At 33.3% G+C, this 11,696-nt stretch overlaps 2 protein-coding genes across 2 annotated transcripts; both read left to right on the forward strand.

Moving 5' to 3' along the window:
* Positions 1–741: 741 nt before the first annotated feature.
* On the forward strand, positions 742–2,695 carry LOC133298336 (putative pentatricopeptide repeat-containing protein At3g05240). The gene has a single exon (XM_061497601.1). It carries the CDS (start codon positions 785–787, stop codon positions 2,693–2,695), a length of 1,911 nt encoding a protein of 636 aa, XP_061353585.1. The 5' UTR covers positions 742–784.
* A 655-nt stretch (positions 2,696–3,350) lies between these two features.
* Positions 3,351–10,627, forward strand: LOC133298350 (probable polygalacturonase At1g80170). Its single transcript, XM_061497620.1, has 9 exons — positions 3,351–3,590; positions 3,807–3,935; positions 4,070–4,240; positions 4,344–4,364; positions 4,470–4,677; positions 5,119–5,200; positions 6,343–6,451; positions 8,365–8,481; positions 10,340–10,627. Exons 1-9 carry the CDS (start codon positions 3,351–3,353, stop codon positions 10,625–10,627), a joined length of 1,365 nt encoding a protein of 454 aa, XP_061353604.1.
* The last annotated feature ends 1,069 nt before the right edge of the window (positions 10,628–11,696 follow it).

The raw sequence follows: 11,696 nt of genomic DNA on the forward strand, positions 1-11,696 counted from the left end.
TATAGGCAAAATGATTTCTGCAGCTGTTGTACCTACAGCTAGCCAGGATCCGTGTGCGGATTCTAGGATACGACAGCGGATCCTTGTTTTTTTTTTTTTTTAAACGCCGAGGGGCCCACTTTTCTGTGTCAGCTGTAAAGAGTGTTATTTACGGCGGCTGCAGAAATGTTAAGCCCATATATATATATATATATATATATATATATGTATATATATATATATATATATATATATATATAATTTTGTATCTTGACCTAAAGTAATAGAAATTTTACGTTTGGAGTCGTTTCTACTATCTCCTTTATCTTTTTTAGGTAGAAACTTGATTTTGACAACATCTACTTTGGAAACTTTGCAAGTGATAATTGGAGATTTTTTTGACAAGTATAAATATTAGTAATATGTGATTAATTAAGTTATATAGCTAATTATTTACTAATTAGGTGACTTAATTCACGCATTTGTCGTTTTGTCTTAGCTTAACACTTCAAAATTTCATCCAAAGAGAAATGGGAATTACTTTGGTAGTCATTTTTTTTAAAATACTGATGAACTGCAGAACATATTATTAACTCTTAATTATATTTAATAAATTTAAATATTTACTATGAAATCAACAATATATAGACCAAAGCAACCTTAACCAAACAATTGCAAAGTACAGATTGTGAGAGACTCATATTAATGTGTCTAAATTCGAACTTAAAAAATGCTGAAACTGTGGTGGTCGATTCAAAAGCCTCAACTAGTGTCCTTCATAAGAGCCATAACAATTGGTAGATCAATGCTAATGCACTCAAACACGTTGGCTTCCTTTCGCAATGCCAGTGACTATGTCTACGTGAAAAACCGCGAAATCGATGCTTTCATAAAATCTAGGAACCTGAACTCTGCACTTGCAGTGTTCCACAACATGGCACTGCGTGACACTGTCACATATAACTTGATAATTTCAGGGTGCTTTAGGCTACCGGAGATGGCTCTTCATCTCTATGTCGAAATGGGTTTTCTTAGAATAAGAGAAACATCAACCACGTTCTCCTCTGTTATAGCTGTTTGCACCAATGCTGGGTTTTGTAGAGAAGGTGCTCAGGTGCATTGCAGGGTGGTCAAGTTTGGATTTTTATGGAACGTGTTCGTTGGTGGTGCACTTGTTGATTTTTACATGCACGTGGGACTAAGTGGGGTGGCACTGGAATTGTTTGATGAGTTGCCGGAACGAAATTTGGCTGTGTGGAATGTGATGCTACGTGGGTTATGTGAACTGGGTTGTGTGGAAGAATTGCTTGGATTTTACTCTCGGATGGGTTTTGAAGGTGTGGTGCCAAATGGGGTTACGTTTTGTTATTTGCTTAGGGGGTGTAGTAACCAAAGACGGTTGCTTGAAGGGAAGAAACTTCAAAGCTGCATTTTGAAGATGGGTTTGGTGGAATCAAACGTTTTTGTTGCCAATGCTTTGGTGGATTTTTACTCTGCATGTGGGTGCTTGGTTGGTGCAAGGAAGTCTTTTGAAGCCATACCAGTAGAGGATGTTATTTCATGGAACTCGTTGGTTGCTGTTTATGCGGACAACAACGTGTTGTGTGATGCTTTGGAGTTATTTACTGTTATGCAAGTGTGGGGGCAGAGGCCATCCGTTCGTTCATTGGTGGGTTTCTTGAATTTGTGCAGTAGAACTGAAGACATTCATTTGGGGAAGCAGATTCACAGTCATGTTCTAAAATTGGGTTTTGATGAAGGGAGTGTGCACGTTCAATCTGCTTTGATTGATATGTATGGAAAATGCAGGGAGATTGAGAGCTCCGTAGCTGTATTTGAATGCCTTCCCAAGAGAACTTTGGAGTGTTGCAACTCATTGATGACCTCTTTGTCTCATCGTGGTGCCATTGAAGATGTGGTGGAATTGTTTGGTTTAATGGTCGATGAAGGTCTTATGCCAGATGAAGTAACCTTCTCCACCACACTTAAGGCATTGTCAGTGTCTGTTTCATCAAGCTTCACGAGCTCCCAATTACTGCATTGTTTTGCATTTAAATCTGGACTTGAAAGCGATGCTGCAGTTTCTTGTTCCCTTATGGATGCTTATTCAAGATGTGGGCATGTGGAACTTTCTCATCAGATTTTTGAGAGCCTTCCTTCTCCAAATGCTATGTGCTTCACATCTATGATCAATGGATATGCCCGAAATGGAATGGGGAAAGAAGGACTTGCAGTGCTTCAAGCTATGATTGAGAAGGGCATAAAACCAGATAAAGTTACCTTCTTGTGTGCATTAACGGGATGTAATCACACGGGGCTAGTTGAGGAAGGAAGAATAGTCTTTGATTCGATGAGATCTCTTCATGGGGTTCACCCAGATCGCCTGCACTTTTCGTGCATGGTGGATCTTTTATGCCGTGCTGGACTTCTACATGAAGCTGAAGAGTTGCTGCTACAGGCGCCAGGAAAAAGAGATTGTTTTATGTGGAGCTCTTTGCTGCGAAGTTGCAGGGTCCACAAGAATGAAGAGGTTGGAACAAGAGCAGCACAAGTGTTAGTTGAGCTAGACCCAGATGACCCTGCAGTGTGGTTGCAAGCTTCAAACTTTTATGCTGAGATAGAGAAATTTGATGCATCAAGGCAAATCAGAGAGGTTTCTCTAGCAAGGAAGATGACAAGGGAGATTGGTTGTAGTTCAATTGAGATAAGAAAGTGACTGCCAAAAATAAAGTTCCTAAATTGTGGAAGCATCTTGCCTATTATTCACACAAGATAAAACAATCATAGCACATTTTGCTCTGCTGGTGAAGATGTTGCCTGAGATGGTAAGGTCTTGTCTATTTTGGGGCTATCCTACAATCTAAGGGAAGGGTTTCTTTTGTGAGGAGTTTTTGGTGGGCATGCCAAGAAAAGGAGGGTCGGCATATGTGTTCCCTTGTTTGGTGTAACTAACTGACGGCTTTCTTGAAATAGAAAAATAATTTTTTCTCTCCTTTTATGAATCACATTGTATTATGTCAATATACTTATGCACTTTGAGATAGATTGGAATATGCAATAAGACTCTTCAATGATATGTCATTCACTTCTCTTTCAGGGTGGCAAAGTGGAGATAGTGCAACGGTTACTATTACTTGTGAGTTTTGTAATTGGTTGATGAGTAAAGCAAAGTACTAAAAAAAAATTTCCTTGTACTTTAAGTCTTGGCATGTAGAAAATGTAACACATTCATCCACTTTCAAGCCAAGCCATAAAGCCCTTCAAATCCTTCATTTTCCATAGCTAATCTATGCATATAAATTATAACCAAAGTATTCATTCCCATTAATCAAATCAACTAATCCTTCCAATACAGCCAACAGGAGCAAAATATGGACAAATTCTTCTTGGTTTCCTTACTCGGTTTGCTGATAGCAGCTTGTGGAGTTGCAGGAAGCCTGATGTGTGACAAGATTGGCATGCTTGAAGAACTTGAAAGCCTGGACATAGAAGAAGAAACTGAGGTAGAACTTTCTGACATCCCTTCATGGAGAAGCGAGCGCGGTGGAAAAGTTCTTGTGAATGTTGATAGCTTTGGTGCTGCTGGAAATGGAGAATATGATGATACTGTGGTAAGTTCTTGAGATATACCTGGACTTGCAAATACATGTCATTGTTTGTAGTCCATTGTTTTGATCAACATACACTTCACAAAATGGACAATGTTGAACATGAAGAAACTGTTTTTTTCTGTACTAATCAATCGAGTCAGGCATCATTGAATGACCAGATTAACTACTCTGTGATAATGTTTTGTCCATTCTCCATTCTGCTGGTGTGTTTATCAGGCATTTCAAAAAGCATGGGACGTTGCTTGCTCTACACCACGATCTGTTCTCTTAGTTCCCCAAGGACGCCGTTACCTAGTTAATGCAACAAAATTCATAGGGCCTTGTGCTGACAAGCTAATCATCCAGGTAACACCATACAACTGACCCTCAATCTTATCCTTAAAAGTTGGGGAGCCTTATGCACCGGGATTTTCCCTTTCTAATAGTTTAAGTTTTATTCGACTCATATGATAATTGACATAGTACTTTGAATTTCCCAGATTGATGGAACATTGGTTGCACCGAATGAGCCTAAGAACTGGGATCCAAAACTTCAACGGGTATGGCTTGATTTTTCCAAATTGAACAAAGCTGTTTTCCAAGGTTCTGGAGTAATAGATGGCTCAGGAAGCAAATGGTGGGCTGCATCATGTAAAAAGAACAAGTCAAATGTAATTTTTCAGAACTTAGTCTTTTGTTATTTTGCAAAGTTCATAAAAACTAAAGCTGCAGGCAAATAACATTCTGATTTTTTCCTCCTATTATTTTTCACAGCCTTGCAGAGGTGCCCCAACAGTAAGAACCACTTTCTTAACCACTGTTGAATTTTTCTATATTTCAAGTAGAAGGTTTTGCAAGATGTGTTATTAATATAGTTTAACTTTTGAGAGTTCATTGCAGGCATTAACCATTGATTCAAGCTCAGCTATAAAGGTGAAAGGACTAACTATCCAGAATAGCCAACAGATTCATTTTACCATATCACGATCGGATTCTGTTCGAATTTACGGCATAAAAGTGTCAGCACCTGGAGACAGCCCAAACACTGACGGAATTCATATTAGTGAATCAACAAATGTTGCAGTTCAAGACTGCAAAATTGGCACAGGTTCTGAACTTTAACATTGTTGTTTCTTTTTGCTGAACACTACCTTGGCAGATTTTGAAACAAAGAGACATAGAATAGCTAACTTGGAAAAGGAATTTAAACACAAAAAGTTGATGATAAATTCTGGGAAGGATATTTTGACTGCGGTGTAAGAATAAAAAGTCTTACTTCTCATTTTCGCGGTTGATTTCCATACATACGATGGTTGAAATTTATTATAAATTAGTAATTAATTAATGTATAAAAATCAGATAAATTACAACTGTCAAAAGCACATAAATCAACGATTGAAATGGAAAGTAAGATTTCTTTTTCTTATATCTGAGTCAAAAGATCTTTATCTTAAATTCTACAAATGAGTGTTCCAGAAATAGAGATTAAAAGGAAAGGATATTGAACATTTGTTGTGTTTTGCTATTTCATGATAATTTTGTGTATCAGGGGATGATTGCATATCAATTGTCAATGCTAGCTCTAATATCAAAATGAAGAGAATTTATTGTGGACCAGGACATGGAATCAGGTATCAGCTGATCTTCATGCTTCCATTTAATTCAAGTTATACGTCACTTTTTTTTTTTTTTACATTAATAATTAGAGTGCTTATGGTTGCAGAAATCTTTTCTGAAACAGAATGGTAAAAGACCTCAAATGAATGCATAAAAATTTGTCATCTATCATTTTACACGTCCCAAAAAAATTTAGCCACTCATTTCATTATTTATGAAAATTTTGCGTCTAAAAGTTTTATAGTAAATACCATATTTAGTCCTCAGCAAATTTCATGATGTCCGCTTTAGTCCCTAGCAAATAAAAAGGCCCATCGTGGTCCTTAAGAAATTTAAAATGGATCTATTTAGTTGAAATCGTGATCCCTCGTAAATTTAAAAAAGACCCATATTAGTCTCTCAAAAGGACTAAAATGAGTCCGTTTTGAAATATTTTAGGGACCACGATGAGCTTTTTTATTTGCTAGGGACTAAAGTAGGTATCGTGAAATTTGCCGAGGATCAAAAAGAGTATTTATTCAAAATTTTATCAAACTATAAATTTTTGGAATTGTGTCACTTGAACAAGTTAATTGATATCTTGACTAGCCAAAAGAAAATGATGCCACGGTTCCTACCCATTACGTAGTAGAAGTGTTAGTTACTGGAACTACACGTAATGACGTAATGAATGTTTCAATGGTTTATTTCTTTGTGTTTTATAATAGGGAAATAGATATATATGTTCTAGGAAATTGGTTGTGTCATGCTATAGACATAACCAATGTAGACCTCACCACTTTCTTTTATTTTAAAAATGGTGGGGTCCATATTGATTGTGTCTATAACATGACACAACCAATTTCCTACAACATGATACATCCATTTTCTTTTATAATAGTTATGTTGTAGGAAAAGTGATTGTGTAATGTTATAGAAATTTGTTTGTTTTTTTTGCTTAAAAAAATATAAGTCTCATAAAATATTGTGTGTGTAGGAAAGTTTTTCTGGTGAGGACAAACTAAAATCCCTATTTCTTTCGTAGATAACTAACTCAAAGTTATAATAAAATTATAAAAAAATTGTATCTATGATTCTATATTTTTTTTCTGGAATACCCTTTTTTTTTGTTTCGAGTAAAGTAGTTTTAGCCTTTTTGAAAGACTACCATTTTCAGCATTGGAAGCCTTGGGAAAGACAACTCAACTGGCGTAGTCACGAAAGTGATTTTGGATACAGCAATTCTTAGGGAGACTACCAATGGTGTCAGGATTAAGACTTGGCAGGTACTATTCTCGAATCTTGATAAAACTATTAGCCAAATATTTCACCCAAAAGCAAAAAATATACGAGAAAGTTATATCGAGAATTTTTTTTTCTGCAAACTTACAAATTATATTATGTAATATGGATAATGCATTTTGTGTTGGTATGTATGTATATAGTATTAGTTGTAAGAATTTATAATTTTTTTATTTGTCAATATAGCCATTCTCAAAAATTTAATATATACTATGCTATGTACAACCCATCAATCGGAGGATGACACAAATATTTTTTGAAAAGAAGAAAGAAAAAGAACCTTTAATAGTTTGTAATTTCGTTCTGAACTACCATACAATAGTAATACTGAAGATGCTCTCCACCCAAAGATAGCAAAAAGATAATTTGTAAAAAAAGATAGCAAAAAGAAATAAAATAATAATTTTTAAAAAATTAAATGCGAGCGCATATATATATATATATATGGAAAAAAACATTTATCATTTTAAATGACACAGTTTATGTCATTTTATTCTTACAAAAAGGTGAGACCCACACTTTTATATTTTTTTGTCAACTCTCTCTCCTTCTTTATCTATCTCTTTCTCTCAGTTAAAATAACACAACTTTACATCCTTTAAAATGATACACACTTTTCCTTATATAAATATATATATATATATATATTTACATTTTTGCTGTTGTTGTACGTGCATCAACCAAATATTTGTTATATACATACTTGAAAGCATTAAATGCGGACAATCATAACCATACAAAGGTTGAAAGCATTAAATGTGAGAAATCATAACCATACACCTGTCGTTGTTGTACGTACAACGGCTGCAGAAATGATTTTACCATATATATATATATATATATATATATATATATATATATATATATATATGTACATTTTACTCTCACTTATATATTAGTTTTTTCAAAAAAAAGTTTAAATTCAATTTAAATATCACTCATAGCTGATTTAATTGATAAAATATCTCTTGGTTTATAAAAAATAAATTAATTACTGTTATCAAAAAAAAAAATTAATTAATTAATTAATTACTCTCATTTTTAAAATTTTAAATAATTAATTCAAATCCCTATTATACTTATTATGTATTTGTTTCTCTTATTTTATATAATACTGAATCAATCATCTACTATAGTTATTTTGTATTTATTATAATTATGATTGCTAATTTTGAATAGAAAAACAACAATTAGTTAAAGTTTGAGTCATAATTATTTTCACTTAATATAAGTAATAAAAAAATTCTTGAATATTATTTTTTTCTTTAAAATAAATTCGAATTCCATTTATTGTTGATTTTTTTCATCTCTTTCAATATGAGTCTATGAATTACTTTGTCTGTTAAAATTCAAAATTAACGTATTATAACATAATGGTGTAATCAATGTCACATAACCTTGCATTGGCAGAGCCATTCGCTACAAATAATTGTATATAGATTTATCAAAAGAGTTTCACACTTACTCCGAAAACAAAACAATTGCCTAAATCTAAAAAAATTAAAAAAAAATTGCGTAATACATGTTACCATGCATGTTTTTTAGCATAAACGTAGGAGGAGAGATATTCTCAGTATCAAAAAATTTTCACTATCAACTTACTACCTGTCTAATCATCATTAGATTAATATTTTTTCTCTCTTCAAAAACTTTTTAACATTCTCTCTTTGATCCAATGGTGATGTGATGAGTAATAACTTAGTAGTAAGAATTTTTAGTAGTTAAAATATCCTCACTCTAAACGTAGTATGCAAATTTATATTAAAAAAAGGTAGTATGCAAAGTTTCTCTGCATTGGAGATTTTGTAATTCTAGAAAACTTACATTTCAAAATTGTGAAAAATGATGTTTTGAGAATGACTAAATATGGTTTATTTTGTTTTGATGGCATATATAGGGAGGTTCTGGATATGTTCGTGGGGTACGCTTTCAGAATGTGAGGGTCGAAAACGTTTCAAATCCCATTATTATTGATCAATTTTACTGTGATTCGCCAACTACTTGTCAAAACCAGGTACACTCTCCACACTCCACAGTTCCCTCTCTCTTCTTCCCACATTATCACGGTTGCATAAATTTAGTGCATTTGAATTAGATATATTAGGTTAATTATATTATTATTTTATCACTAATAATTAATTAATTGTAACAATGATTTTTTAATTAATAATGTGATCCGTATAATATATCCAAGAGGAAAATTTTAATACCATGTAATACATATCCTTTTACTAAAATTAAAAATAAGTGAGTGAAGATTTACTTAACTTAATGCGGAACACTCTCCTCATATTAAGTTACATTGTACCCTTACATAGTAAAATAAAATGATCATAAATAAGAATCAAGAAACATGATATGGTTGACTAACTAAATTTTGTATGTGCAGACTTCGTAGAGAGTTTCAAAATTCATTAAAAACACATTATGACCAAGATCAATTTGATATATGTTCTAGAACAATCTTCACAGCCCAATATATATGGGATGGCTCGCAAGGGCCCATTAAGGGGATCAAATTCCTGTCTTTTCATAATGAACAAATGGACCTCATCTTACGAGGTGTTTGGTTCAAGTTTTTTTAGAGGATGCCTAGGTATTATATATTAGAATTTTGTGTGATACATGTTTGGTTCAAGTTTTTTAAGAATATTGGTAGCAAACCAACTTGCAGACTTTTAGAATTGTTTATGCACTATGCCAAAATACCACTTTGGAGATGGTATTGCAAGATGCATGGCTAAATGGAGAAGTGGGAAACAAAAGCATGACAAAAATACCCTCCTATAATTTGGAGGAGAGTAAATTTGGAGGAGAGATGTAAACATTCAAAAATTAAAAAGGGGTTAATTTGGTAATCTTGCCTCATTTCCCCATCAATATTTTACCTTCAACCAAACATAGACTTATAAAATTCTACCCAATTTTTTCGGTAAATTTTTTGCCAACCTAACAACTTTTTTTTAATTTTTCTACCAAACTTATTTTCTCACCATATCCCTAGTAATTATATTTTTCTAGTAAAAAATTTTTTCCTCTACCAAACACGCCGTTAGAGTATTCCTCACTCTCTTGCATAGTTCACTGTAGTACATGTAGTGGTGCATGTCATCACCAAGTAGTGAGGCATTGGACAAACGGTTATGACTCACCTCTGATTATTAAGGAATATTTATCACCTATAAATACCTCTCTTCTCTATTTGAAGAAGCATTTTGTATTCAATATTTTTATGAGTTGTTACTCTGCTGAGTTCTAAAGTCACTGTAACTTTACCTAACCTGAGATTTGGTTCATACCACTGCAAATTTGAGCACCCATATAACGAGGTAAGGGATACATATCTATTTCTAACTCCAGAATAACTCAAAAGCACCTAGTGATTTTATAAAATAAAGTTAATTAGAAATACTAATGCGCTTATTTTAAAACACTCTGGACTTTAAACATTTGTTTAAAATTTAAAACATTTTATGCTTGTTAGAGAGAATTGCAAATTTGTGCAATAAGAATATTGTGGTTGGTATAAGATATTTTCATTATGATAGAAAAATAAAATGAAAATACAGAGAGGATTAAATAAGAACCGATTCTTTGTATTAGATTATGCTTTACATTTTCTACCACCTCTCCTAATTATGAAAACATTAACTAGGGAACCAACTACTATGATAATTACAGAGTACTTTATTGCAAAGACTTCACACTAATACATAATTTTAAAAATTTAATGAATTAAGTGCCATGGATCTTTAGTGCTTTATTCTATTTAAAATATTATCATGTAACTTAATTCTAAGTTGTTTGGGGTAGCATAGAGCAACCCCTTCTAACAATACTCTTATGAACTCTTCTATATATGGTTTTATCAGTCTTCAGCTGTGGAGATAAGCGAGATCATGTACCAGAACATCAGTGGGACTACCATGAGTGCAAAGGCCATTAAATTTGATTGCAGTGACAGCGTTCCATGCAGCAACTTAGTCCTTAGCAATGTGGACTTAGAGAAACATGATGGCACGGTAGAAACATACTGTCACTCAGCCCAAGGCTTTGGTTATGGGGTGGTGCATCCTTCTGCTGATTGCCTTAATTCCAATGATAAAGTTTCTCAAGTTGCAGAATCATTTGCTGAGGATATTCTTCACACTGAACTATAAGTTATAGCTCTCTATAGATGCATTATACAATAACCCTTTGGTTATAATTTATTATCAAATGGGGTAAATGAACCGGATGTAGCAGTTGCAATGGTATGTTGGAGGAGGTTTGAGGTGAGGTAAGAGACTAATCAAGGGATGTCTTGTTTATTAAATAATTAGAAAATACACTGAAATTTATTCCAGAAAATAGATAGCAGTGGCTGATTCCAGCAGCATTGAAGAAAGAAAAGACACACATAAATTTTATTATATTGATTGAGATTTTATTTAAAAATTAGCTTTATGTTTGCTTGGTTATGTTTGATGGAGTCGTGTTTAAATTTGCGTAACTACTCATTATTAAAAGGTACTGGATTGATTTTGTTGATAATCTTTTATGCTTATTTATCGTTTCTCAAATAATAAGTGACCTGACACCACGTCTATACCAAAAATCTTAATGGATAGAGTTTATGGATATTTCTATTTATATAATCCTCACTTAGTCTATTTCTAACAAATGCGGGACTTCCATCTCATACTTGAATTTCATTTCCAACAACATTCACCCCTCTAGGTTCATAAAATTGGATTGGACTAAGTTGGGTCTATCTAGTACTAGGTCCAATTATAGAACACTGGGGAAAGATGCAAAAACTAGTTTCTTTTATTTTTATTATTTCATAATTAATTTTGTTTTGGGTTTTTCTTCAATTGAAGTTTGAGCGGGTATGATTGGTATAGGCTATCAGTTACAGATGCAGACAAGCTGGGACCAGTGAGATGATACCCTAGCCCAGTCCATACTTAGCCTTAAATTTATTACTTAATGACAACAAAAATGAATAAATAAGATGTATGTATGATCACTACATCAATTAATAATGTTCTTATTCAGTTTCCAAGCGACAAACATATGAATTTTTGCACAACAGTTTATATGCCTGCTAGTGCAAGGTAGTGACAATGTGGTCCAAAGAACAATTTAATCAATTGGGACCAACTGACTAGCCAATTGAAGGCAAAAATCTTGTTTTGTTGCATTGAAATGGGAAAAAAACAAAGAGAAAATGGTTTCTTTAGTAGT

This window comes from Gastrolobium bilobum, unplaced genomic scaffold (genome assembly GCF_033153095.1).
Source record: "Gastrolobium bilobum isolate Gb01-03AN ecotype WA unplaced genomic scaffold, APGP_CSIRO_Gbil_v1 utg33134, whole genome shotgun sequence".
Classification (NCBI taxonomy): domain Eukaryota; kingdom Viridiplantae; phylum Streptophyta; class Magnoliopsida; order Fabales; family Fabaceae; genus Gastrolobium; species Gastrolobium bilobum.

Coding starts and splice junctions, on each gene's coding strand:
- LOC133298350 (XM_061497620.1), top strand. CDS start 3,351: ATGGACAAATTCTTCTTGGTTTCCTTACTCGGTTTGCTGATAGCAGCT. Junction 4,365..4,469: donor CTTGCAGAGGTGCCCCAACA/GTAAGAACCACT, acceptor AGTTCATTGCAG/GCATTAACCATTGATTCAAG. Junction 6,452..8,364: donor TCAGGATTAAGACTTGGCAG/GTACTATTCTCG, acceptor TGGCATATATAG/GGAGGTTCTGGATATGTTCG.
- LOC133298336 (XM_061497601.1), top strand. CDS start 785: ATGCTAATGCACTCAAACACGTTGGCTTCCTTTCGCAATGCCAGTGAC.